This window comes from Paroedura picta, chromosome 8 (assembly GCF_049243985.1).
Source record: "Paroedura picta isolate Pp20150507F chromosome 8, Ppicta_v3.0, whole genome shotgun sequence".
NCBI classification, from domain to species: Eukaryota; Metazoa; Chordata; class Lepidosauria; order Squamata; family Gekkonidae; genus Paroedura; species Paroedura picta.
The window spans coordinates 98,527,821-98,554,004 of record NC_135376.1 but is presented as its reverse complement, the minus strand read 5'-3'; the positions used below and the strand labels follow the sequence as shown (position 1 = coordinate 98,554,004).

Sequence of the window (26,184 nt, the reverse complement as noted above, 5' to 3'; positions counted from 1 at the left end):
GCTCATCATTTCTGAGTGGAAGAAGATTACAGCTGAGGGGGGAGGGATCGTGGGGAGATGGGCTTATTTGTGTTATTTCATGTTACTTTATTGGAATGCCCTTTTTGGGGGGGGGGAATGAGGCATTGCAGCCAGAGGTGGGGTAGGGGGCTGGGTTTTATTTGTATATTTTATTTTAAGAGAAATTACAGCCCAGCAGTGGTGTGGTGAGATGTTTGGGGGGATTTGTGATATATGTACATCTTATTTTGTCTGTCTCCTTATGCCCACAGCAGAGCATTACACTCTGCAAATCAGAACAGGTTGGCCCATGAGAGGTATGCCTGGCCTCGAGCAGAGCCAGGCCCTTTTCAGTCCTGGCCTCGACCTGGTAGAATGAGCTCCTGGGAGAGCTAAGGGTCCTGTCCGAGCTCTCCGCAAGGCCTGTAAAATGGAACTCTTCCCCCAGGCATTTGGCTGAGGCCAGGTGGTAGAACATCGACTGGGTCCCTCCTCTGAATACCCAACCTTGAGGCCTGAGGTGGCAGATGCTTTACAGGAGACGTGGGTGGGAGAGGCTGGGATGGGTGAGTTATTTCTTTGTGTTTTAATTAACCCACAAGAGGTTCAGCCATACTGGACTTAATACTGACCAACAGGCAAGAGTTGGTGGATGAGGTGAAGGAGGTGGGGACCCTAGGGGGAAGTGACCATGTCCTCATAGAATTCCTTTTGAGATGGGGAGCCAAGGAAGCCTGTAGCCAGACGCGGATGTTGGATTTTCGTAGGGCAAACTTTAATAAACTCAGAGACATGATGAGTGTCATACCATGGACGAGAATGCTGGAAGGGAAGGGAGCATGTGAAGGGTGGGCGCTACTCAAACAAGAGCTATTGCATGCTCAATCAATGACTATCCCAGAAAGACGAAAAAACTGCAGGAGCTCTAAGAAGCCTATTTGGATGAACAGAGAACTTCAAGAGGAACTAAGAAAGAAAAGGAAAATGTTCAGGAAATGGAAGGAAGGACAGAGCTCTAAAGAAGAGTACCTACAGGTTACTAGGCACTGTAGATCAATCATAAGAAAGGCCAAAGCTGAGAGTGAGCGGCAGGACCTTGTCATCATGGGTGACTTCAATTTCCCAGATTTCCCAGACTTCAAATTCCCAGATTGGCCAGGGAAGCCCATTGTAACAAGAAAAGATTTTTCAGTTATGTGAGGAGCAAACGTAAAGTAAAGGACGCAATAGGCCCACTGTTGGGTGCGGATGGACAAACTCTAACGGAAGATGCAGACAAAGCAGAAAGGCTTAGTGCCTATTTTACATCTGTTTTTTCCGACAGGTCAAAGTGTTTAGGCACATCTAGAGATGGCCAAAGGACAGTGTCTGGGTGGCAGGTTAACATGGATAGAGAGGTCTGGGTGGCAGGTTAACATGGATAGAGAGGTTGTCGAGAGGCATTTAGCTGCACTGGCTGAGTTCAAATCCCCTGGGCCGGATGAAATGCACCCGAGAGTGCTCAAAGAACTTTCCACAGAACTTTCACAGCCCTTGTCCATCATCTTCGGAACCTCTTTAAGGACTGGAGATGTCCCGGAGGACTGGAAAAGAGCAAACGTTATTCCGATCTTCAAAAAAGGGAGGAAGGATGACCCAGGAAACTACAGACCAATGAGTCTGACCTCTGTTGTGGGGAAGATAATGGAGCAGGTATTAAAGGGAGCGATCTGCAAACATCTGGAGGACAATTTGGTGATCCAAGGAAGTCAGCATGGATTTGTCTCCAGCAGGTCCTGCCAGACCAACCTAGTTTCCTTTTTTGACCAAGTAACAGGTTTGCTGGATTGGGGAAATTCAGTTGATGTCATTTACTTGGATTTTAGTAATGCTTTTGACAAGGTTCCCCATGATGTTCTGATGGATAAGTTGAAGGACTGCAATCTGGATTTTGATAGTTAGGTGGATAGGGAATTGGTTAGAGAACCCCACTCAAAGAGTTGTTGTCATTGGTGTTTCATCAGACTGGAGAGAGGTGAGTAGCGGGGTACCTCAGGGCTCGGTGCTCGGCCCGGTACTTTTTAACATATTTATTAATGATCTAGATGAGGGGGTGGACTACTCATCAAGTTTGCATATGACACCAAATTAGGAGGACTGGCAAATACTCCGGAAGATAGAGACAGAGTTCAACGAGATCTGAACACAATGGAAAAATGGGCAAATGAGAACAAGATGCAATTTAATAAAGATAAGTGTAAAGTTCTGGATCTGGGTCAGAAAAATGAAAAGCATGCCTACTGGATGGGGGATATGCTTCTAGGTAGCACTGTGTGTGAACGAGACCTTGCGGTACTTGTGGATTGTAAACTAAACATGAGCAGGCAGTGTGATGCAGTGGTAAAAAAGGCAAATGCCATTTTGGGCTGTATCAATAGGGGCATCACATCAAAATCACAAGATGTCATAGTCCCATTGTATACGGCACTGGTCAGACCACACCTGGAGTACTGTGTGCAGTTCTGGAGGCCTCACTTCAAGAAGGACGTAGATAAAATTGAAAGGGTACAGAGGAGAGCGACAAAGATGATCTGGGGCCAAGGGACCAAGCCCTATGAAGATAGGTTGAGGGATTTGGGAATGTTCAGCCTGGAGAAAAGGAGGTTGAGAGGGGACATGATAGCCCTCTTTAAGTATTTGAAAGGTTGTCACTTGGAGGAGGGCAGGATGCTGTTTCTGCTGGCTGCAGAGGAGAGGACACGCAGTAATGGGTTTAAACTTCAAGTACAACGATATAGGCTAGATATCAGGAAAAAGTTTTTCAGAGTAGTTCAGCAGTGGAATAGGCTGCCTAAGGAGGTGGTGAGCTCCCCCTCACTGGCAGTCTTCAAGCAAAGGTTGGATACACACTTTTCTTGGATGCTTTAGGATGCTTAGGGCTGATCCTGTGTTGAGCAGGGGGTTGGACTAGATGGCCTGTATGGCCCCTTCCAACTCTATGATTCTATTATTCTATGATTCTAATTGTTATCTTTGTCTGATGTGAACCGCCTCAAGCTAGTTGGCCAGGAATGGTGGGTTATAAACTTAATAAACTAAACTATTTTAGAGAGAAATAAGAGAGAGTGATACCACTTCTGATGCCATGCTACTTCGAGGAGTTGTGGATTGTGTTTGTGCGTGTGTGTGTGTGTGTGGGGGGGGGTGGCCCATTGACATGACTTCCATGGTATCTTGAAGCCTGAAAAATACTTCCAGGGTACTTCCACAGTCAAAAGGTTGATAAAGGCTGCCTTAGGGGCTAACAAGCATTTTGAGGTATAAACTATCAAGCAACAATTCATCAGAATTGAGCAAGAATGGAGATCTCAGAGTCCTTTCTTTGCAACTTTCTGGGTATCTCAAAAGGACGCATTGCTTCTCAGACTCTTTTCCCATGCCAAATGAATTTCAACTAACAAATTGGCAGGTTAGTCACAGCAAGCCCAGTTCAGCAGCCGGAGACCTAACTATGAGGCTCTCCCCTGAAAAGCTACTACTTAGCTGAACAAAAGGAGCCTAATCATGTAATCATCAACTGATTGTGCCTCACTAGAATGTTTTGCTTTTCAGGGCTCCTTTCCCCACCCCACCCCCCAACCCCCATAGCTCCAGACAAGCCATTTCCCCTCTCAGTGACAAGGTGACATCTTCGTTGTCTTGGCTAGATATCAGAAAAATAATTTTATACACAGTCTGCGTAGTGCAGCAGTGGACTGCCTAAAGAGGTGGTGAGCTCCCCCTCACCAGCAGTCTTTAAGCGGTGGCCGGACAGGTACTTTCCTGAATGCTTCAGGAAATGCCTTGAGGAGGGGGTTGGATTAGATGTCCTGTATGGCCCCTTCCCACTCTAGGGTTCTATATCTGGAGCCTGAGGAGGGTGGGGTTTCGGGAGGGGAGGTGCCTCAGTGGGGTATAATTCTACAGAGACCACCTTCTAAAACAGCCATTTTCTCCACAGGAAGGGATTGTTACCACCTCAAGAGTTATTGTCAGAGCAGTAGATCTCCAGGTGTTACATGTGGGTTGGCAACCTTGCTTCCTACCATGACCCAGGGGATGAGGTCATATATACCCGTGCTGTGGTTACTTCATGGACAGGCTATTGTAATGCATCCTAAAGGTCACAGACCAGCTACTTTCAGGTGCAAAAATGAATGTGCCAATCACTTCCATGCTGATCTCTGGCACAGGCAGTTCTATTTTTCCTGTGTTTCCTGTGCTTTTGTGAACTACAGCAGAATTCCAGGGGATTGATTGGCTGTTTTGGATGTGTTACATTAATTATAATGTAACAGAATTAATTTTTGCTATATATTCCCACTATCATGTAAGGAATTCATAGTCTGAGGAAGAGTGCTTGCACTTGAAAGCTCACGCCCTGAATAGATCTTTGTTGGTCTTAAAGGTGCTACTGGACTCTAATTCTATTGTGCTACTTCACACCAACACGGCGACCCATTTGAATCTATCCCTATTGGTTCCTGATTCATTTACCAGGTTCAGTTCAAAATTTGTATCCTGCCTTTCTGCCACTCTGTCATGATTAGGGCTGCCAAAACCCCTCTCCCTGCTGCCAGTTGTGGGGAACATATATATATACATATACATATACATATACATATACATATACATATACATATACATATACATATACATATACATATACATATACATATACATATACATATACATATACATATACATATACATATAATTATTTATTAGATTTATTTCCCGCCACTCCCCGTAGGCTCGTGGCGGGTCACAATAGTCCTATCCCCATTAAAATACCCCTTAAAAGACTTTAAAACAATCCCAACATGGCGGAAGCTCTCATTATTCCTACCCCTGCTATCAGAGCGGCAGGGAGGGTGGGGAGGAGATCTAACTTACTAGGTCCGGGGGGGGGGGATGGGGATGCTGGCACTCATTCGCTGGTCCCGGCCTCAACCAAAAACCTGGCGGAAGAGCTCCATCTTGCAGGCCCTGCGGAAAGCTAGTAAATCCCGCAGGGCCCGCAGCTCACCCGGGAGCTCATTCCACCAGGTAGGGGCCAGGACCGAAAAGGCCTGGCCCTGGTCGAGGCCAGGTGCGCTTCTCTAGGGTCAGGAACGATCAGGAGATTCTCCCCCGCTGAGCGGACCACACCTGGAGTACTGTGTGCAGTTCTGGAGGCCTCACTTCAAGAAGGACGTAGATAAAATTCCCTGATTTACCAGATGGGTGTTTGGAGGGTGTGACAGGATGGCTCCAACAGAGCCGCCTGACACTAAATCCCACAAAGACTGAGATCCTGTGGCTAGGCTGGAGTGCAACTGACACTCTTGTGCTCTGTCAGGATCCTGGGGTGACCTTGGAAGCCTCCCTTTCAATTGAGGCACAGGTCACAAGCTCACTAGGTGTTTTACCATCTGGCTCCAGAAGACCTGGCTACAGTGATCCATGCAACAGTCACCTTCAGATTGAATTACTGTAACTCACTCTATGTGGGGTTGCCCTTGGCCTTGCTCCAAAAATTACAACTTGTACAGAAAGTGGCTGCCCGGGCCCTTATGAGGACCCCATGGAGGGCTCATCTTTGGCCTGCCCTCCAACAGCTGCACTGATTGCCAGTGGAATTCTCAATCAAATTCAAGGTACTGGTCTTGAACTTTAAGACCCTACGCCAGGCTTTCTTAACAGCAGGGTTTTCGTGAAACCCTGGGGTTTCTTGAGGGCCCTGGAAGGGTTTCCTGAATGGTCAGGAAGTTAATTCAGGATAATTCTGGATGAAGCAAAGATAAAAGTTTATTTTGCGCAAAATTAGGAGATCAAACAAAACAGCAAAGATGGCTGAAGCAGTGATCTCTGCCCTCCCAGGGCTGGATAAAGTTTTAATACTTCGCATTCCCATACTTTTACAGTATCCATCCTTGATTGGCACACACAGAGACGTTAAATATTTAGGATGGCATTGGATTGGTCAGATACCAGATACATTGTTTGGATTCTGCTCTCAGAGGTCAATAGATCTCTCGCTCTGGTGCTCGGAGGTGGACATTATGACATCATTTCCAAGATCATTTGCATAGCACATATTTACTTTCAGTTGGTAACAATTTCAATAAGAAGGGACAGTGATCAGTGTCCCCAGAACCTGACGGGCTTCTTCGTATTCGTGCCACTGGATACCATGAAGCACGCTGGGTATCTCCGCTTGCCCACAATGGCACCTCCTGACCTTCTGGGTGAACTTTGGCACCTTCAGTCAGCCTGGGCCAGAAGACATGCTAGTTATAATTCATCTGAACAACTATACAAAACAGTGACAGTGGATCTAATAAGAAATAATCCCACAATTTCTACAAGGTTAGCTTCTCTCAAGGATCTTCTCTCAGGCTCATCAAGGCCATGGCAGCCTAAATACTTTTTTTTCCTTTTCTTTTATGGGAGCATATATTGGCAGGCAGGAGGGGTACTGCTGGTGGGAATGGAAAGTTTGGAACTGATTTGATTATTTTTTAATGTGGTCATTGATTTTTAATGCTATGTTTTATTTCTGTTTATGCAAACCGCCTTGAGCCTGCTTGCGGGGAGGGGTGGTACAAAAGCCAGATTAATAAAGAATAACCACAGGCCGTCTACAGAGAGGAGGAAGCATCAACACATGCTGGGAGAATTCTAGCAGTTGTGTTTTGTGAGTCAGAGTCAGTCAGTCCATTCCTCTGCTTCTATGTACTTGGGCGAGAAAGTCAATGTCTCCGTAAATTCCTGTACAGAAAGAAGTGCATTTGGAACAAAGCTTACCTCAGTAGGAACAGATGAGATTCCATCTACGTTTGTTATTAGCGTCACAAAGAGAGAAGAGAAAATCCTGCCGTACAAGAAATGTTCTCTGTGTTAACTGTGAATATACAAAAGTATATTTGTTTACGTTACTCTAAGAGAACAGAATGATTATTTCAAGAAAAAGAACTGCCCAAGTGAAAAACAAGCTGATCTTAACTGATACAGCAACATAGTCTCAAAACAAAACTTCCCTGCATCCTCTGCCTGGGATTCTGTGAAGTCTACAGACTTGTTTGTTTGATTTCCTACCCACCGCTATCGCAATGCATCTTGCGACGGGTTACAATATAAAATAACCCCCCTGCATAGATTAAAACATTAAATGAACATCCAAACTCCAGTGATGGACAGAGACAAACCTAACCCATCCCCCCCTCCCACCCACCCACCTTCTCCAGCACCTCAGGGGGCAACTCCTTTGGGTGCCTACTACTCCAAATATAGAGAGATCTAAAGCCAAATGTTCTAAAACAGGGGTAGTCAACCTGTGGTCCTCCAGATGTTCATGGACTACAATTCCCATGAGCCCCTGCTCTAAAATATAGAGGGGCCTCTAGATCTTCCATGCCCTGGCCTCAACCAAAGATCTGGTGGAAGAGCTCCATCTTACAGGCCCAAAACTTCCTGCAGAGCCTTCAGCTCTTCAGGGAGCGCATTCCACCAGGTTGGGCCTTATACAGGCAGCATGAGGCGATAGGTGGTCCCTGAGATATGTCTGGGACCCAGATCACAAAGGGCCTTAAAGGTTAACACTAGAAACTTGAACTTAATTCAGGCCACAAATGGCAACCAGCGCAGCTTTCTCAACACAGGCTGGATATGGGCCCTTCTCATATTCAACAAGGATATCGGTTTAAATCATGAACCCTGCCCTGAATTTTTACAACAGATTACACAGTATAAAGCAATGCTATCTCAATTAATGGCAAAATAAAGTTGAAACCAATGGAATCCTACTCAGTCCACTGGAAGACACTTTTATTCCGGAAAGTTTCTGCACTTGATACCAGGGTTATGTTGCCTCGGGATGAATCTGGGTTGCTTTTTGTGCTGATGGTCATTTTGCATTAGGGAGAGCCTAAACACACTGCTTTTAATATTGAGCTTTACAGTTCAGGAGTCAGTGGTATATTGGGGTTGGAGGTTTCTTGGAATTACAACTGATCTCCAGACGATGAAGATGTGTCCCCTGGAGCAAACGACTGCTTAAGGGTGGCTCGCCACATGACCATGGACTACAATTCCCATGATGCCTTGCCAGCACAAAAGCAGGGGCTCATGGTCACTGTAGCCCATGTTCATCTGGAGAGCCACAGTTTGACTACCCCTGCATAGGATCTCACAATATGCTTGCAAATGCCCTCCCGAGGTTCCTCTTCCCCGCAAAAGACGCCCTGTCCAGATTCCCGCAGGAGAAGGGAGATCTCCGGCAACTGCAACTTATCTCGCGACTAGAGAGGCCGGTTCTCCTCTTGCAAGAGGCAGCTTTGGAAGCGGGGGGGGGGCGCGGGGGGCTCCGGGGCCAGCAAGGCGAGCGAGAGTTGCTATTCCGCGTCGTCCCCAGGCCGTCCCCATCGCCCCAGACACGGTCCCCAGACAGGCACCCATGGGAGGGCGGCGGCACTGGGAACGCTCTCCCGCCAGGCTCCCAAGCGGCCCCTCCGCAGCCCGCCCCGCGCCTTGCGCCCGCCCCGAGGAGGGGAGAGGGCCGGGACGGGCCGGGCCGGAGATCCGCCCCTTGCCTGGCGGGCCGGCCCTCGCCCTGGCCGCGGGGGGCCGCCGGCCCGCCCCACCGCGCCCCACCCCTCGAGCCAGGCGGGGGCCCCAGCTCGCCCGCCGCGCCGCCTCCCTGCCTGCCTGCCTGGCTGCTACAGAGGCGCTCTAGTCGCAGGTGGGCGCAGTCGCTTCCCCGGCCCGCTCGCCTCCCAAGAGGCCGGTCTACCCTGCAGGGTCGTCGTGCGCCAGCGGCAGGCAGGGCGGCTCTTCGCTCGGGCTTCCAGGAAGAGGCGAGGCGCAGGCAGCATGCGGCCGAGGGATGGCTGAGACCGGCCGCCGCCGCCGCGCTCCATGCGGCCCGGGAGGCATGGTGACGCTGCTGGCGCTGCTGGCGCTGCTGGCCTCCGTCGGCAGCCTCCCCGCGGCCCGCCGGCCCGGCGAGAGCGGCTTGAGCAGAGCGCCGGCAGGTAAGGAGAGGATGCCCGCGGCGCTGCGCTGCGCTGCGCTGCGAGTCCAGGCTGGGCGGGCGGAGCGTCTCCCGACTTCTGCCTGCTTTGTGCGCCCCTGTGGCCCGGGTCGGGAGTCCGGCTGCGGCTGCGGCTGCGGCTCCCTCCCCACCCACCTCGCCGGCCTTGAGCCGCGCGCTTAGGCTGCTGGAAACGGGGCTGCAAGGGGCGGGCCGGGGGTGGGGAGGGCAGCAGAGGGGGCCGCCCCCCCCCAAACTCCGGCCGGAGCCACAAGGCTAGCCCTAAGTTGCGGCGACAGAGGGACTCCGGTGCCCCCCCCCCCCCCCCCCCCGACAGCGCTCAACAGCCCAGCGGCGGTCCCTGTCCGGAGCACCAGCCGGCGTTTCGTCTGTAGGGCGCTGCCGCCTTCGCCCGGGCTGCCTGCAGCTGCCTTCCGGGAGGCTCCTGGTCCCGAACTGCCGCTGGTCGAGGACAGGCGCGAGGAGAAGCCGCGGAGGGCTGATGCAACCCCCCCCCCGTTTCAGAAGACCCCCCTCAGTTTCAAAATGCGGAAATCCGCAGTTCGGCCCCTTGGCTCTGTTGGAAGCGCAGAGTGCTGGATTCGTATTGAGGTTTTTGAGAGCACCTGCGCTTCCTTTGATGTTCATGTCAGTTTTTGGATGGCAAATTCACTGTTGAAAATTGCTTAAATTGTGAAAAGCATTGAGAAAGTTAATTATTGGCACTTGCAAACGGTGGCTGTGTGGAACGAAGTGACCGGGTATATCTCAAGGAAAAGTACCATTGGAAACCATGTCAGAATACAACATTTGGTTTGTCCTAAACTGTCTAAACTGGCTTGTTTTAGTGTTCTGGGAAATAAGGGAAGGTAGTTCAGTTTGAGGGCAGTAGCACATTATGGACTAACAAGATTTTCAAGGTCTCTCTGTTATACAGAACTACCCTGGGAAACAGTTGAAATGTATTCTCTGACTAAGTCAGGGGAAAGACAGATGTGCCTTATGGGGGCCGGGGGAATTACTTCTGTACCCCCCCCCCCCCGTTCAATCCCTAGCTAGTGCAGAAGTTCTCGGGTTGACACCTCCTCGGTCCGAGTTGCTCCACTCCTGAGCTGCCTTCCCCTTTGCCACCAAAAGGGGGTCCAGCAATTCCCACAGATAATCCTGTTCTGTGAGCAATCACGTATCTGCAAGGGGTGGTTAGTTGCTTGTACTTTCGCACATAGGAAGAAGCCAGGAATAGGTTGTGGTGTAGAACATAGGCGTTGCCTAGTATAATCAGTCTTTTCATGCAATGTCATGTCCTGTTCGTGGGCCATGGATTTCTCTTTTGTCCATTTCCTCATGACTAGACTTGGCAGTACAACCTCTGTGCCAAACCTCTCTTTTTAAAAAAAGAGAACACCTCAAAGTGCAAATGCCATTCAGGTACTTTCACAGAGATACTGGGACTCAGCGGAACTCCTTGTCTGGCAAACTTGAATTTGCTATTGTTAGGGTGAAGCCCTGTCAGCATGTATCGGACATACCTGGTCCTATTGATGTATAGCAATATCTGCTGCAAATAGCATCTTTGATTTCCAGGAAACGCACCCAGGTTTGTGGCCAAGAATGTTATTGATGGAACTATATATGTTTGTGGAACTTCACTGGCATAAACTGTGGCTTAGTTGTAGAGCATTTGCATATCAATAAATGCATCCAGATCATAAAGGGGAATGAGGAAATCTCAAGTGAAACAGACTAACTTTCCATTCTTGCTTAGATAACTTGTTTTTTTTGTTACTTCTGTATGTTGTGTGTATTCTGGCACAGAAAAATGGCGAATAAGGCTTTTGTTTTTTAGCCAGCCCCTGCTGCTTAACTGGTCATTTTCCATGTTTTAAAGTTCTCTTTTCAGAAAAATTGCTGTTGAAAATTTTAAAAAAAATTGGGAGCCAAGCACGACAGACCTAGATTACTTTGAAATCTTTCAACTGGATATTCACAGGCTGGCACTTCCACCTGGACCAAATGGACCACAGGACCCTGCTTCATTACTGAGCCTGGTTGTTTGGCAGCATTTGCATTTTACTGGCCAGGCCCTGATATATTTTTTTCCATCAAGGGGGTTTGGGAGCATTTTTCCCCTGTGATCTAATTCTCTGTGCAGCGCCACGGAGGTTTATAACAGTTCCTGCCTTGTGTTGCTGCTGTTCAGCAACATAAAACACACATTGAGAGGTGGCCCCGTTTGGGCAGCATGGGGCATGTTTGCGAATACAAACCCGGAGCTATTAGCTGAGGGTAGTACTGAGTCTAACCTCCCTATGGAGGTGTTGGGCGACTTGCAGGAAGGAGGCAGATGGTGGGGCTGAAGCTGAATAGACTCTGAAGTGAAAACATGGTCGGGCCTCATCTGGTCCATCTCTCTCTCTCTCCTGCTTTTCTCAGAATGGCTGGAAGGGAATACAATGCCAGTTTACTTATTTATTTATTATGAATGAAAGTGGGGAGGCAGGACAGTGTTGGCCTTGTAAGTCATTCAGCTGGCTCCAGCAGTCAGTGAACTCCTTAGCAGGGTCCAATCATGTGGTCGGCTCCATTCAGCAAGCGCAGAATAGATGTCGGGATAAAAAAGAAGGAAAAGAAAGCTCCTGCTATTTGCATTAGTCTTCCGATCAAGATATTACTGAGCATGCCTGGGGAGTGTCTAATAGGCCTAACTGCGCTGTTATGAAAGGAGGCAAACAGAAATGGTCATAAATTTGAAGAGGTCCCAATCTTGCTGGGGCTTCTTCTTGGTCAAGAAAGATCACTTCTTCCAGTAAGGCAGCAGAAGGGTTTGGTTTGTTTAACATGGGAAGAATTCTCAAGCTGGTGGCAGAGCTGATATGAAGTATGCTTGGCGTGTGTAGAACAGCACACTTCGGGGAATGGGGGATGTGAGAGAAATGTGCATCAAATAGAGCAAGCCTCGGGTCTAGAGGCATCTACAAGGTCGACGTGAATTTCAGAGGATCAGCTTTTGAGAATCAAAGCTCCTTTCACCAGATCTTCACAAGTGCTTGATGAAAATGCCTTGGTCTGGGCAGCACAGGCTAGCTCAATCCCCTTTCAGAGGTTGAAAGCTGAACAAGGTCAGCCTTGGGAGACGAGGGCTCTGAGGCAAAGCCCCTGGGAACGTCTCTTGCCTTGGAAACCTTACACCAGGAGTAGTCAAACTGTGGCCCTCCAGATGTCCATGGACTACAATTCCCAGGAGCCCCTGCCAGCAAATGCTGGAAGGGGCTCGTGGGAATTGTAGTCCATGGACATCTGGAGGGCCACAGTTTGACTACCCCTGCCTTACACAGTCCATATGAAGAAACACCGTTGGTTTCTTGTAGAAATACACCCAAAGCAAACGAAACCAATAGGCAAAAGGTTGTGTCTTCTTGAGATTTATTAAATCCTAAATAATTCTGCAACCAGAACGGGGTCCCGGGCATTCAATCCTGCTTTCTGTTGCTTCTTCAGTGGTTGCCATTAGAGTCTATAATGAAAGCAAAGTAAAGTAACAAAATCATATTTTCATCTGTAGCCAGTAACACCTTAACACTTTAAAATAAATTAAACACAAAAATCTATCCAGATCCACAGTTAACCTACCTTAATATAACATCACACAACATCACCAGTATTGCAGGTACAGGATATCACATGGTTCATAAACCATGACACCAAATATGTGGTATATTTAATTTTGTGCAAATGCAATTTGGGATATGTGGGGATGTCAACGGAAGCACCTAAAACCAGAATCCAGGAGCCTAGGTGTCGGCTCAGAAACAGGGTCTCAGAGAGAGAGAGAGAGAGAGAGAGAGAGAGAGAGAGAGAGAGAGAGAGAGAGAGGAAAGCTGTTCTGACTGAGCAGTGATATCAGGGCTCTCTCAGCCTCACCCACCTCACAGGGTGTCTGTTGTGGGGAGAGAAAAGGGAAGGTGAATGTAAGCCGCTTTGAGACTCCTTCGGGTAGAGAAAAGTGGCATAGAAGAACCCAACCTTCTTCTTCTTCATCTACAACCACTCCATGGTGCTTCTGTTCTTGTTCCCTGGAGTAGCCAAAGCACTTGAAGCTCCCATGTTAATCCAGCGGGACCAGGCACAGTTCCCACACTAAGAAAGAGGAGCTTATACTTTTGCGCCTGTCTCTCGTTTGGAATCACTTTCACAGTTATGAATAGCAGTTTATGTGCTGCCAAGTGCAGGCTTTGGTGAGCCAAAACCTTTGGCTGCGTCTCTTCTAGTCATTTAGATGGCAACTGCCTGTGAACGCCCCCCCCCCCTTCGCTGGAGTGCATAGTGGGCCATGCAGCGGTGCCTGGCTGCTGGAAGAAACAGAAGCGCTGCTCCAGGATTAAACAGTGATCTTCTTTACCTTCAAAAGAATTGTGGCTTGTATCCTACCCCTCCATGAAGGAAAACATGGAGCTGTCTTCCAGCCTCTGGAGCCCCTGCCAACTTAAACGGCTCTTCCACGAGTGGAGGAAGGCTCTTCAGGCTGGAGGATAGATTTGTCAGTGGCCACTAGCCTTGGTGACGAAAGGGAAGACAGTACTTTTCTGAATCCCAGTGCCAGAAGGCAGCGTCAGGGGAAGGCTTTGGCCACTCTGCCCTGTTGTTTCCCTCCAGAGGAACTGGCTGGTCACTGCCGAGACAGGAAGCTGCACTATATCGGCCACTGGTCTGATCCAGCATGGCTTTTCTGCTGTTCTTAGGAAGGCCTCAACCTCTGAGTTCTGTTGTTGATCCTCCAGAAGAACTTGTGGGCCGTTGTTGAGACAGGATGCTGGACTAGAGGGACCACTAGTCTGGTACTGGCATCTTGTGTTCTCTGAATCCCAGCGCTTGGAGGCAACATCGGGGAAGGCTTTAGCCTCTATGCCTTGATGTTTGCCCTCCAGGGGAACTGTGCTCCACTAGAAGGATCACCGATCTGATCCAGCAGGGCTCTTCTGGTGTTCTTACATACTAAAGATCCACAAAGCTGAATGCCCCTTCCCTTAGAGCTTGCCAGAGCACTCCTTCCTTCCTCCTGCATCAAGTAGAGAATATACTTATTTACATAGTGAGTAAATAAAATATGGAATTGGCTGCCATAGGCATAAACAGCTTTAAAAGGGAATTAGATTTATGGAGGAATCTTAGTAGTTACTAGCCAAGGTGACTAAATGGAACCTCCATGTTTAGTGGCAGTCAGTCTCCTCCTCCTCCTCTTCCTCCTCCTCCTTCTTCAGTCGCCTTCCCATTCCTCTCTCCACAACAGACACCCTGTGAGGTGGGTGAGGCTGAGAGAGCCCGGTCAGAACAGTTTTATCAGTGCCGTGGTGAGCCCAAGGTCACCCAGCTGGCTGCATGTGGCAGAGTGCAGAATCAAACCTGCCTGGCCAGGTTAGAAGTCTACACTCCGAACCACGACATCAAGGAGTTCTGCTTGTCTGTTTCATGTGCGCATTAGCAGCAGCAGCCACCATACTGCAAGGATCTTCATTATTTGAACTGCAGGGTTACTGCAGCAACCATTTAGTGATTGGCTCCACGTCCTGTGGCAGTTGTCTTGCATCTGCACCCACTGGCTGGGCCAGAAGGTGTCCACAGGTTCAAATATGTTGGGGACCCTGTTGCCATTTATTACAACAGCCCTACTGAAATTAGCATTATTATTTCCATGATGGCAGGGGGCACCAAAGGCTGAGAGAATATGGCTTTTGTATGGGTCAGTGATTCTCTGTCAATGACTCAGGAGTCACCTGTGGCTCTTTGACATGTCACCGGTGACTCTTTTGAGCCCCAGTTCCCAATGTGCCATCCATTCCACATTCCAGGAAAGTGGGCAAGGACCACTTGTGGTTGCCCATTTGAAACACTGCAGGAACTGGAGGAAGAGTAAGCCTCAAACCTCCTTCAGGTGTGGGCCCATACTCTTCAATAATCCTCCACCCTTCTTCACAGCCTTTATATCCCAGCATCCCAGTAATTGTGAAGAGGAGAGAGAGAATTGGGTACAGAGGGGAAGGATAGAGCGAGCGAGAGAGTACCACCATGGTGACTACTCACGAAAGCATCAGGGGGGCCATAACAAGCATGTTCTTCTTTAGGCAACTGATAGAGCATGGCATGTGGTAGATCCCAGGTTCAATCCCCAATGCCTTAGAGTAGCAGTCCCCAAGGTTGAGGTTTTTAAGGTTGAGGACCGCTTCCAGGGGTGGTGAAGAGCCGGCGGCCCGGGCACCGTGCATGCGTGTTCGTGCCCCCTGGTGGTGAAAATGTGAATGCAAGGAGCTGCCGCGCATGCGCGTTTTCACCACCAGAGGGTGCTAATGCGCATGCGTGGGAGCTCCGCGCATGCACGTTTGTGCTGCCAGTGTGCCGGCGGCCGCGCCTGCTTCCCCCTCCCCCACAGCAGAAAACTAGCCGGGCCGCGAGTGAAGTGAGCTTCTCTCTGCAGGGGGTGGGGAGAGGCAGGCATGGCGGCCCGTCACCGAGGCCTACGCGGCCCGGTAGCAGGCCGCGGACCGGGGGTTGACGACCCTCGCCTTAGAGAACCGCTGCCAATCTAAGTATGCAATACTGTCCTTGATGTCTCAAAAGGAGGGAGAATAGCTCAGTAGCAGAGCATATCCTTGGCACCTCCAGTTCAAAGGACAAAGCAGTAGGTGATATGGACATCTGCCAGAGACTCTCAAAAGCTGCTGCTGGCCTGAGTACATGAGCCTGACCTTGACAGACCAATGGGCTGATTGAGCATAAGGCCTCAATAAACCAAAGGTCTGATTCCTTATAAGACAGCTTCATGTGTTCAACTTGGCCATCTTGCTTTCTTCCCTGAGCCTCCTGTGAAGCATAAAATAAATAGTTTATAAATTAACACATAAAACTGTACTATTTGGCGTATTTGTGAACTTTAGAAATGTAGCTGCATGAGTTTACTACACAGAATTGTGAATGCAGCCAATATTAGAGGCCACACACCTTGTTGTTGCAGATTTTTGCCTGTTTTTGCATTCTGAAAGACAGAAGAAGAAACCGAAACTAAAAAGAGAATTTTTAGTAAATAAAAGTGGACAAACTGTCATCCCATCAAAATAGGACTAACAGAATATTTAAACACTGGTTATTATCTAATGCTATAGAATGCTTTATGTACAAAACTCTTTGCACTATACTTTGTGAGTAAATAACATCTTGCCTTAAAAGGGATTTCATTCTTTACAAAAGAACATTTCATAGTTTGTTTTTTTAGGGCATCCCCAAATTTCCAATTTTTTTTTTACTGAAAACATTGAAAAAATCCCCAGGAAAAAAAGGAGAGGATTTCTGCAAACTGTGCTGGTGGCATTTTTACCGTGTTAGGAGGGCTTTATTATAAGAAAATGGAAGATCCTTTAATGACAGGAAAGGAACGGTTTTCATGTCATCCTTGCACAGGGACCATGTTAATCTTCTCTGTTTCGTTCCAGTTTGAATATATCTGTCACCTTATCTTAATTATATTGAATGTTTCTGTTTCACCTTATTCTTCTCTACACTGGAATCACCTTATAGCGAATACAGAAAAACTAGAACAAAAATTTCCCCAGACAGAAATAATTTTAGCGGGAGATTTCAGGGCAAGAGTGAATGCTAGCCAAACACTGGCCCTCCTTAGGTTAGGATTTAATCAGGATGATGATGCAATGCTGTTCTTCTTTTCCCTTTTGAGGCGTTCAGAGGATAACCATCTGAATTCTGCTAGTACCAGCCTTGTCAGAGTTCATAGTTAAACTATTCAGCCACTTTCTATTAAATACCTTCCTTTAATGTTAGTGATCAAACAATAACAATCCAACACTGGTGTGGAGTGATGAAACAGACAGAATCCCCCCAGGTCCACAGGTATAATCCAAAAGTCACAACAACGTTAAAAATGTAGAATTAGCCTAGAATATAGATCCTCTAGATCTATATATAAAGGATCACTTAGAAACAATCAATAATGGAAGCCTGAAGTGCAGAATAAAAAGGAGAAGGGCCAACTTGATGTGTGGTTCAATAGTGACTGTAAGAACAACTTTTCCATGCCATGTCTTTAAATAAGACAATTCTGGGACATAGTCTTAGGAGCATATTGAAGCTCATTCTGTCTCTACTCTTTCCCCTCATACGTGGCTTCACCAGTTCTCAGTTGTTTTTTGAAGAGGAAATCTGTTAATAAAACCATCTGATCTTCCTTTGGATGATTTACTGGATTGGTCACCCATTTGCACCTGACAAAATAGGAACGCTAATTGGTCCGTTAAAATCCAGGAAAGCCCCTGGACCAGATTCAGTAACTCCTGAAATCTTAAAAATGAGCCCAGATTGGTGGGTGCTGTTGTTTGCTACTTTTTTCGTGATGGTAAACAAAATTGGCCTAATGCCAGCGGCATGGATGAAAGCAATAGCAGTTCCTATTTATAATAAGAGACTCTATATGTTGCCCTCAAATTTTGGACAGGGAAACTACCGTAAATGCCAAACATCTGTTATCCAAACTCAACTTCTGGATGTTACAGCAGAAGATACTGGGGCCGGAGCAGGTGAGCTTCTGCCAGGGATAAACTACCCTGGATCACTGTGTCATTTTATCCTGCCTGGTTAAGAAATACACTAAAAAAGCAAAGACCAAACTGTTCACTGATTTCCTAGACCTTAAAGGAGCCGTTGATTCCATGCCAAGGGAACCTCTCAGGCATAAGCTATCCAGAATGAATATAGATAAAAGGTTATTGTTCCTTATAAAGAAGCCTTATACCTCCACGAGCTGTCAAATTAAATGCTTTCTGATAGGAAAGTTAACTCCAAAAATTCCAAATAATAAAGGCGTAAAACAGGGCTGAATTTTAGCCCCATTCTTATTCAGCCTCTTTCTAAATGATCTTGCTTCAACTCTGTCAGGAGTTAGGGCCATAGCCCTAGACTAGGGTCCACCCACGTGCCAGGGGCTAGGGTCAATAAGAAAGCTCATGGGTGGGCCTGAAACGTCTATTGAAATGTTGTTCTGGGTGGCCAATAATCTGGAACAGCATTATGAGAAACTAGAAAATAAGCCCGCTGTACTCGGGGGTTTCGAGGGTCAGCTCTCCGGGTGTGCTGGGGCAGGGGCCGGACCCGAGGCCAGGCATGGGCCAGTGTGTGAGCCGGTGGGGGTTCATCCAGGCCCCCCCCCCCCGTGGCGCAGCCTACCTGGGTGTGTTGGAGCGAGGGAGTAAATGTAGGCGGTGGAGCAGGAGGCGAGGCCGCTGTCGATGGGCCGGTTCTTTGGCGGTGGGCGGAGGCGGCGTCACAGTCGTGGGCGGAGCGGCCTGCGCCTCCTCAAGTGGTCCCCGAGCCTCCTTCACCAGGCAGGCCGCTGGGCGACGTGGGCCGGCGCCCGAGCGGATCTGTGTTTGAGCGGGGTGGGTGCCGCTGCCATGTCCTCCTGGGCCAGGTGGTGGCGCGGGCCGCTCACGGCTGTACGGGGCGGGGGCGAGGTGTTCTGCAGGCGGCCGCGGCTGGAGCGAGCACCGGCACCACGGCCGCCACGGATGGCCTGTCCTGGGCGCGCGGCGAGGCTGCAACCTGCCTCCCGATTAGTCAGTCCGGCGGCAAGGGACCAATTGTGAGTCGCGCTGTGAGCGGGAGATTAACAGTAACAAACTAGAGCAGGTCAAGCATTTCAAGTATCTAGGAATATATTTCCAGTATAACGAATTCTGGACTGTTCAAAACAATATGTCCGAAACCACCTCTCTGGCTGTTATCAGTTTCTTCTTTAATAGAGGAAGCTGATATGTGTCTGTAGCCCTGAAAATCTTTAATGTCCGATTAAGCACGTATGGAGTCCTGGTATGGATTGGCAAAATTGACCAATCTGCAGAATGTAATGTGTAAATTCTTGCAAAAATGTTTAGGCTGCGTACCATATGCAGCCCACGTCTTTTTTATTGTACTTTTTAGACAGATATTTGTGTAAAATACTTGAGCCCCATTCTGATAAACAGTATGGCACTTTCTGATCATCTTAAGGTCTCTTTCCTTTTGAATACTAATTTTGAAATCATAGAAAGCATGGTTAAATTTTTGCAAGGTGCCATGAAGTTGCAACTTACGGTATACTTATTATTTCTCTTTGGATTTTCCACATCTATTTTGTCATTTTAGAAGAAGAAGAGTTGGTTCTTATATGCCGCTTTTTTCTACCAGGAGCGGCTTACAATCCCCTTCCCTTTCCTCTTCCCACAACTACTCTGTGAGGTGGGTGAGGCTGAAAAAGCCTTGATATTACTGCTTGGTCCGAACAGCTTTATCAGTGCTGTGGGGAGCCTAAGATCACCCAGCTAACCAGGCTTGCCAGATTAGAGGTCCGCACTCCTAACTTCTATACTAAGCTTACCCTAATTTTTATTCTGATGCTGTTTTATATGCTTACCAGCTTCAAAGCCCATTCCTAAGAATAGGCCTTGAAAGGGTTCCCTTCCCTGGCCAGGCAGCTTAAGGTGGCTTTGGGCCGCAACTCCCCGCCGGATCAAGTTGGGCGGGCGGGGGCTGGCCAGCTTGTTAACCAGCCCAAAACAGAGCTCCTTGCAGGCAGTCATCTGTCCAGGAGGCCCTCGTTAGCAGGCCTTCCACCACCTCCCTTTGCCCGGGACTCTCTCCCCTCACCTGCTGCTGGCTCCAGGCACAGAGGTGCATCTGAGAGCAAAGAGGCTAGAGTCCAGGGACGGAGGGTGGGAGTTGCAGGGGCAAAGCTGGCTGTATTCCAACTTGGAATGCCTTATTCCAACTTGGACAGCTGGACATCTTCCACCCCCAGGCTGTTTCACAAATATATAGAAGAACCATGGATAAGGATAAAGGATTTCTGATTCTACTCTCAGTGTTTGTGGGGGGAGCAGTTTTGTGGTTTGCCCAGTTATTTTTTGTTATAAACTGAGAATGTTTTTAACTATTGTAAGCTACTTTGAACCTAGAGGTGGGATATAAACAGTTTAATAAATATATTATCCTCTAATGTAAAGACTAGAATTAAAGCCCATTTTAATAAGGAATAAAATGGGCGCTAGGACCCCCGTCCCCGGGGAAGCCTTCGCAGGGTGAAGGCTTCCTGGGGGATGGGTTGGCAGGGCCATCTGGCCGTGATGGGGGGCGTTTTGGCGGCCCCAGGCACAGGGTCGATGCGACGAGGCTCTTCCCGGGGCCGGGAGAAGGCCAGGCCCGCCCCCCCTGGCTGAGACTTGCGGGCTTCTCCTGGCCCTGGAGGCCAGGAGAAGGCTGGTCCCCCCCACCCCCCCCCACTTGGCTGGCTGAGACTTGTGGCAGGACCTCCGCGAGGGCTCCCGATGGACTCCCCGGAGCGCTCCTCGGAGGACGGGCCAAGTAGCCAATGGGGAGCCCCATTGGCCACTTGGTCCTTGAGTGCCACTCGGAGGGGCAAATCAGGAGCCGTTTTGCGGCTCCAGATTTGCTCCTCCGAGTTTTTATCCCGGACAGAGCCCACCCTAACTCCTCCCTACTTGCCCTTACTCCTTTATTCCTTCCGCTCCGCAGGAGCGATTTAAAGATGCATAGCCGTGTGAGTCTGTCTGTAGCCCCAGAGAAGAGCAAAACTTCTGGAACACCTTGATGACTAGCAACATTTATGGCAGAGGAGGAGCTTAGGTGAGTCACCACTCCCTTCTTCAGAATACTCCTACCGTGCCAAAATTTGTGTTAGTGTTTAGGGTGCACCTGGACTCTTGTTCTTTCCTATAAATAAATTAATAAGTAAGTAAGCAAGCAAGCAAACTGCATTATTTTCCCCTTGGCTCCCCCACCTCTGTCTTGATTCCTGTGGGATTGCCCTTTGAACAGCTGCTTGGGAACATGAAGGGTGCAAAAGGTGGCAGCTTATCTATTAACTCGTTAAAGTTTTTTCCCTTGTCTCTTGCCTATTCTGAAGGATGGAGTTGCTAGTTTGCTGTTTAGTTTGCAGGCTCTGTGTAAGGGGCCTGTTTTGACCTTTGCATCTCAGGCCTCCACAGGAGTGCCTTTCTCAATATTTACCCTTGCACCACATACAGCGTTCCTCCCAACAGTATCTTCTAGCAGTGCCCTTGACAAGGGAGGTGTGTACAGTATCGGCCATTCAGCTCAAGAGTGGGACATGATCTTGGGTGCCGGATCCGGGGTCCTGAGAATTGTGGCTTTCTTTTGAAAGGAACAGGCTAGCAAATAAGGGCACTGGCAGCTGTCAGAATGGCTGAAACATTTCCAGTTCTAGTGGTGTGTCATATTAGGATGAACCAAACCAGCCCTCTACAGAAAATGAGAGGGATTTTTTGTAGATTTGCTTCTTCTTTTGTAGATTTGCTTTTTGTAGATTTGCCTGGTTGCAGAATTTTAAATTTACCCTGTTTGCAGGAATCTTACTTCCCCCCCCAAAAAAAAAGCTTTAGTTCTACGCAGAAAAAGACCAGTTGTAGTTGTTGTGCAAGAGTGGCTGCAAAGGAAGGATGACGGGTCTTGTGTTCAAATCTTTCCTCTGCTGTGAGCTCTGGTCTGGGAACACACTAGTCACAGGGAGGGGCAGCCAGGTTAGAATATGAGCAAGAGGAGGCATGGGCCTCGCTGGCACACCGTAGTCAGAGTATAGCTCACAGGTTGAACGCAGAGTCAGTTATTCGGCAGCAGCAGCAGGTTTGTCTGCTAATCCAGAAATCAAAGTCAAAACACGGTCTGATGATCAAGGCTAGAGGTGGTAAGGCCAGCAGTAAAGTGGAGTGCTGCCTCCACAGCCAGTCTCTCTCTGCCTTTTATAAGAGACACACATCTTGTTGCTGGATCGCATCATGCAGGTGTGTGCATGTTCCTTTTCACTTGTGTGGATCATAGAATCATAGAGTTGGAAGGGGCCATATAGGCCATCTAGTCCAACCCCCTGCTCAACGCAGGATCAGCCCTAACTATCCTAAAGCATCCAAGAAAAGTGTGCATCCAACCTTTGCTTGAAGACTGCCAGTGAGGGGGAGCACACCACCTCCTTAGGCAGCCTATTCCACTGCTGAACTACTCTGTCTGTGAAATTTCTTTTTCAGGTGCAGCTGGACTGCTAATTATGTTCTCCACAGTCTTTCCAGTGTCTCCTACTCCAAAAGTTCTGGAGATGGGATGTTTCCAGATACTGTAGGGCTGTACAGCTGGGATCCTGCTATCAGGCAGCATGAAAGTATCAGGTGGTCTGAAACTGGTGTAAGGCTGGGCCTTTCTTCTCATGCCCATTCCTCTTCTGCTCCTGCTGGGTTAACTGTGGCTAGCTGGCACATGACTATGGGTATGGTAATGCTGACCCACTTTACAGGGAGGTTGTAATAAACTACTTGTATTTGAGCCTTTGGGCGCCTTTGGAATCCTGATGCAGCAATAAAATGGCTGCACAAAATAGCTGCCATGGGAGGAGGAGCCAGCCACAAAGTGGCCGCCGCACCATACCTTCCCTCTCCAGTGAAGAATAAGATCCCTGTGGTTGGCAGCCTGCTGCAGCGTTCTTCAAAAATGTGTATCAAATCCCTGGTATCCAGTTTGAAGGCTTGCTGAGCCAAATGCCCAGCCGCTTTCTAAAAACATTTGATGGACACAAGGGAAGGTGTGGGTGGGAGCCCTGGGTCGGGGACCTCCACAAGATAATTTACACGAAGGGCTTTGAACACCAAGAAGGCTCTAGTGTTGTTGGCAAATTCTTTCTGTTGGCTTTTGTTGTCGAAGTTGTTTTGCCTCACTCTGGAAACCCAGGATCAGGTATTTCCTGCTACCTGGAGACATGTCCTAGGGGTGCTGTTTCTTCCCCTCTGTCTGTGGAATTTCTCCCTCGGTACTTTGCATTGTTTTGGTTCCTTCATCACTGTGCTGTAGTGGCCTGTCTGTGGTAGGTATGCTCTCTTTTGTATACAACATTGTTTACACTGCCCTGTATTTCCATTCCCTTCCATGTGATGGACTGTTGGTGTGTAGTCAAATATTGACTCAACTGACTTGGTGTGTGAGGCTCTGGGTGGCCAGTAGAGAGGAACTGCTGGGTCAGGTGAGGAGAGTGGTGTACAGCAAACCTGATACTCCTGTGCAGCCCTTGTAAAGTTTGCTTTCGGTCACCAGGCAGGCTTTGTGATATCAAAAGCAAACAGTTCTGAGATATGAGAAGAGTAAAGCCTTAGGTAAACAGGTAGATCACTATGAAAGGCGATCCGAGTCAACCTGGATTGTCCATTGTGTGCCCATGTCCAGAGGTAAAGCCGATTTAGTTATGTTTCCTCATCCTACAACTATACTGTCATGTGGAATAATGGGGGAGGGTTACCCATAGAGCATCTGTCTGGTATGCAGAAGGTCCCAGGTTCAATTCCTGGCATCTCGTATTGAAAGGACCAGGTAGGAGGTTTTGTGAAAGGCCTCTACATGAGACCCTAGAGAGCCACTGCCTATCTCAGGAGACAATACTGACCAAGATATAGCAAGAGTATGAGTTTGAATGTGAGTCAGTACAAGTCAGCTTCTAATGGCAGAGCATCTGGTTGGCAGGCAGAAAGTCCCAGGTTCAATCCCTGGCATATCCAATTAAAAGGATCAGGTAGTAAGTGATGTAGACGATATTGACTTTGATGGACCAAAGGTCTGATTCAGTACAAGACAGCTTCATGTATATTCTTGTGTGTGTAGTCAAAGTCACTTACATTAATGTTTTGAACATGGTATTGGTATCCTGTTCCTCTTAAATAATGTCTAGGAGAAAGTTGATGATATTGTACCACAGACCCCAAGTGGAACTGCTGTGATGTACTCTTCTAAGCTTTGGTAAACAAATCTGGTAAACAAATGTTATGGAGCAACTGATCTGTTGATGGATCTGTCAGGATAGGACATTTGAGGGGGTTGTTTTAGATTGAGCCAGGTGACCCACCAAAATTTTTAATCGGCTGCAGATTGGATGGCTGGGCTTCATTTCATGTCTATTCACCAGAAGGGCCCCACGACCCCACTTCTTCTCCCCACAGTCCACAAGTAGGAACAGCTCTAGATGCCTTTTCAGAACCTGACCAAAGCTCTTGCAGCTTTGAGTGGCTGGCTGTTGGAGGCCCCCAAGCCTTATGTACCTCAAGGTTCTCTCCCCTCCTCCACCACATTCTTTACATGCTTACCAAAATTTCTCCCATGCGCTCTGCCATCTTTCTCCTCTTCACTGCCCATTTGTTGGTGGTCCCATATAGCAAGACATGCAGAGAGGACAATGTTATTTTTGTGCTGGGAAATTACTGTGTTGTTGGGTTTCTCCCAGCTTCTCTTTCCTTTATAGGCACAGAAGTTCTGTCAGAATAGTCTGTGGTGCTTCAGGCATCCACTTGAGAGGGCAGCATGTCTCCTGTCTCCTTTGGCTAGGGATGTAAGAGTCAAGAACAGGGTTGGGCATAGGCTGTAAGGCTCAGGCTATCCCAACCTGTTCATTCTTTCCCAGCATCGGAAGACATCTTGGGTTGTTCCATTCCCCTGTTCAGGGAGGCAGGCTTACTCCCCCCCCCTTCTTTCCTCCTGAGTGGGCGTGCCTCTCTGCTCCAGTTCTACCCCCTCCCCAGGTTGGAGCAGCTTTTCTACCACCATGGGGACAGTTTACCTTTTGAGGTCCAAGAGAAGGGTGAGAGAGCTGTTGTTTGGCTGTTTGGGGCAGCAGAAGAAGGACAGAGTTATAGGCAGTATATGACTCCAGTCCAAAGTCTTGCTATTTTGACACTTTATGGAAAAAATGTATCTTTTTTTTAAGCCTAAATTTCAAAAGTGGAAATACATGCCACGCTTCATTTATTATCAGCTTTGAGAACACCAAATGCATTCTTTGGGACTTGGTACATAGAGCTTTAGTTTACATACAAGGAAAGGATGAATGGTTTCCTTTTATTAAAACAATTGTTCTTGTCCCTCTCCCCTTCTGCGAGAAACAGAGCAGCAGGCCGCTAATCCCTGATATATGTGTAGCGTTAGGTCACTGGAAAAATGGAAGTTGAAAACAGAAACTGTGAGGATTTCGGCACCCTTTAAAAATAGTGAGATACTTACCTTTTGTTATTATATTCTGGCCCCTCCACATGACGTCGCAAACATGCAGCGCCTGAGCAGTAAACAGCCGGCTACATCCTCCATTTTGAAGCGCTAGTTGGTGAATCCCAAAAAGTGGATTCACCAACATATGTAGCAATACCTAGAGAGCCACCAGCAAAAAAAATGTATATATATGGAGGCGAAGAAGCGCTATCTCCGCTTCCAATGTCCAGCCCTCGCACCCGCCTCCCTTCTCCTGTGGATGGGAGTTTTTTTTCTCTCAGTGAACTGCCTGGAGCAACAAATAGGCATTCAGTCATGCAGGTAAAGGCAAAAACCAAAGTTTTCCACAAAGCATGCCTCTCTAAGCTTCCCCCAATCAGTAATGAGATTTATTTTTAAAAGAAACAAGACTTCTGATTCCATAAGTGTTGGCAATAAAGAAACACTATCCATCTGTGATTAGATACATAGGCATTTCATCGGAGAACTATTGATTAAAAAAATTAGCGGGCATCGTGGGCCCTTTAAATCATGGAGAAAGGGGATTGGCTTCCTGGCTTGATTGACAGGCTGAAGAGAGTTGTGTATAAATCACGTTGCTCTCTTCTGCCATTTCCAGCAGCACTTGTGGAGGGGGAGAAGCGCAAAATCGTGGCAGAGAAGACTGAGACGGCAAAAAGATGAGGAGAAGCCAGGAGGTGTGATTATATGTAGCGTTATGCCACTCCGCTGACATAACTTTATTTTTAACAATGTGCAGAAATGCCCTGTGTGTTGTGTTAAACGGAACATTCTTCCTGCCTGGGCTTCAAAAGAATCATCGGTATTGAGAAAACTGCACACCTAGTTTTGTGAGCCTGCTGGAACCTGAGATTTGTATTTTGCAGGGAATTGAGGAAATTTCCTAAGCAGTTTATGATACTGTGCATGCATGGGTAGGTATGGGTGAATCTCACTTAGAGATGAAAAGTTGAAGCCCTTACATAGGTCTAAAGTAGCCGTTTAGATTCTAATCAAACAGAAAAACACTTTAAAAACATAAGTCTCTGATTTGAATAGGAGTGAGTTTG

General features: G+C 48.0%; 1 protein-coding gene, 1 long non-coding RNA gene and 1 pseudogene across 10 annotated transcripts in view; 1 reads left to right on the top strand and 2 right to left on the bottom strand.

Annotated features, from left to right (window-relative positions):
- Positions 1-5,790: 5,790 nt before the first annotated feature.
- On the bottom strand, positions 5,791-8,919 carry LOC143843996 (uncharacterized). The gene is made up of 3 exons (XR_013233781.1): positions 8,792-8,919; positions 6,808-6,904; positions 5,791-6,273 (listed from the first exon to the last, which is right to left on the bottom strand). It is a non-coding gene; the product is annotated as an uncharacterized LOC143843996 (long non-coding RNA).
- Positions 8,822-26,184, top strand: part of FGFR3 (fibroblast growth factor receptor 3) — a 148,085-nt gene continuing 130,722 nt past the window's right edge. For all 9 annotated transcript variants that reach the window (XM_077350913.1, XM_077350914.1, XM_077350912.1 and 6 more), the window contains exon 1: positions 8,822-9,032. In XM_077350913.1, coding sequence (XP_077207028.1) covers positions 8,885-9,032 — 148 coding nt within the window. In that variant the 5' untranslated portion in view covers positions 8,822-8,884. The remainder of the gene's footprint in view (positions 9,033-26,184) is intronic.
- LOC143844100 (U6 spliceosomal RNA) lies at positions 16,444-16,540 on the bottom strand (annotated as a pseudogene).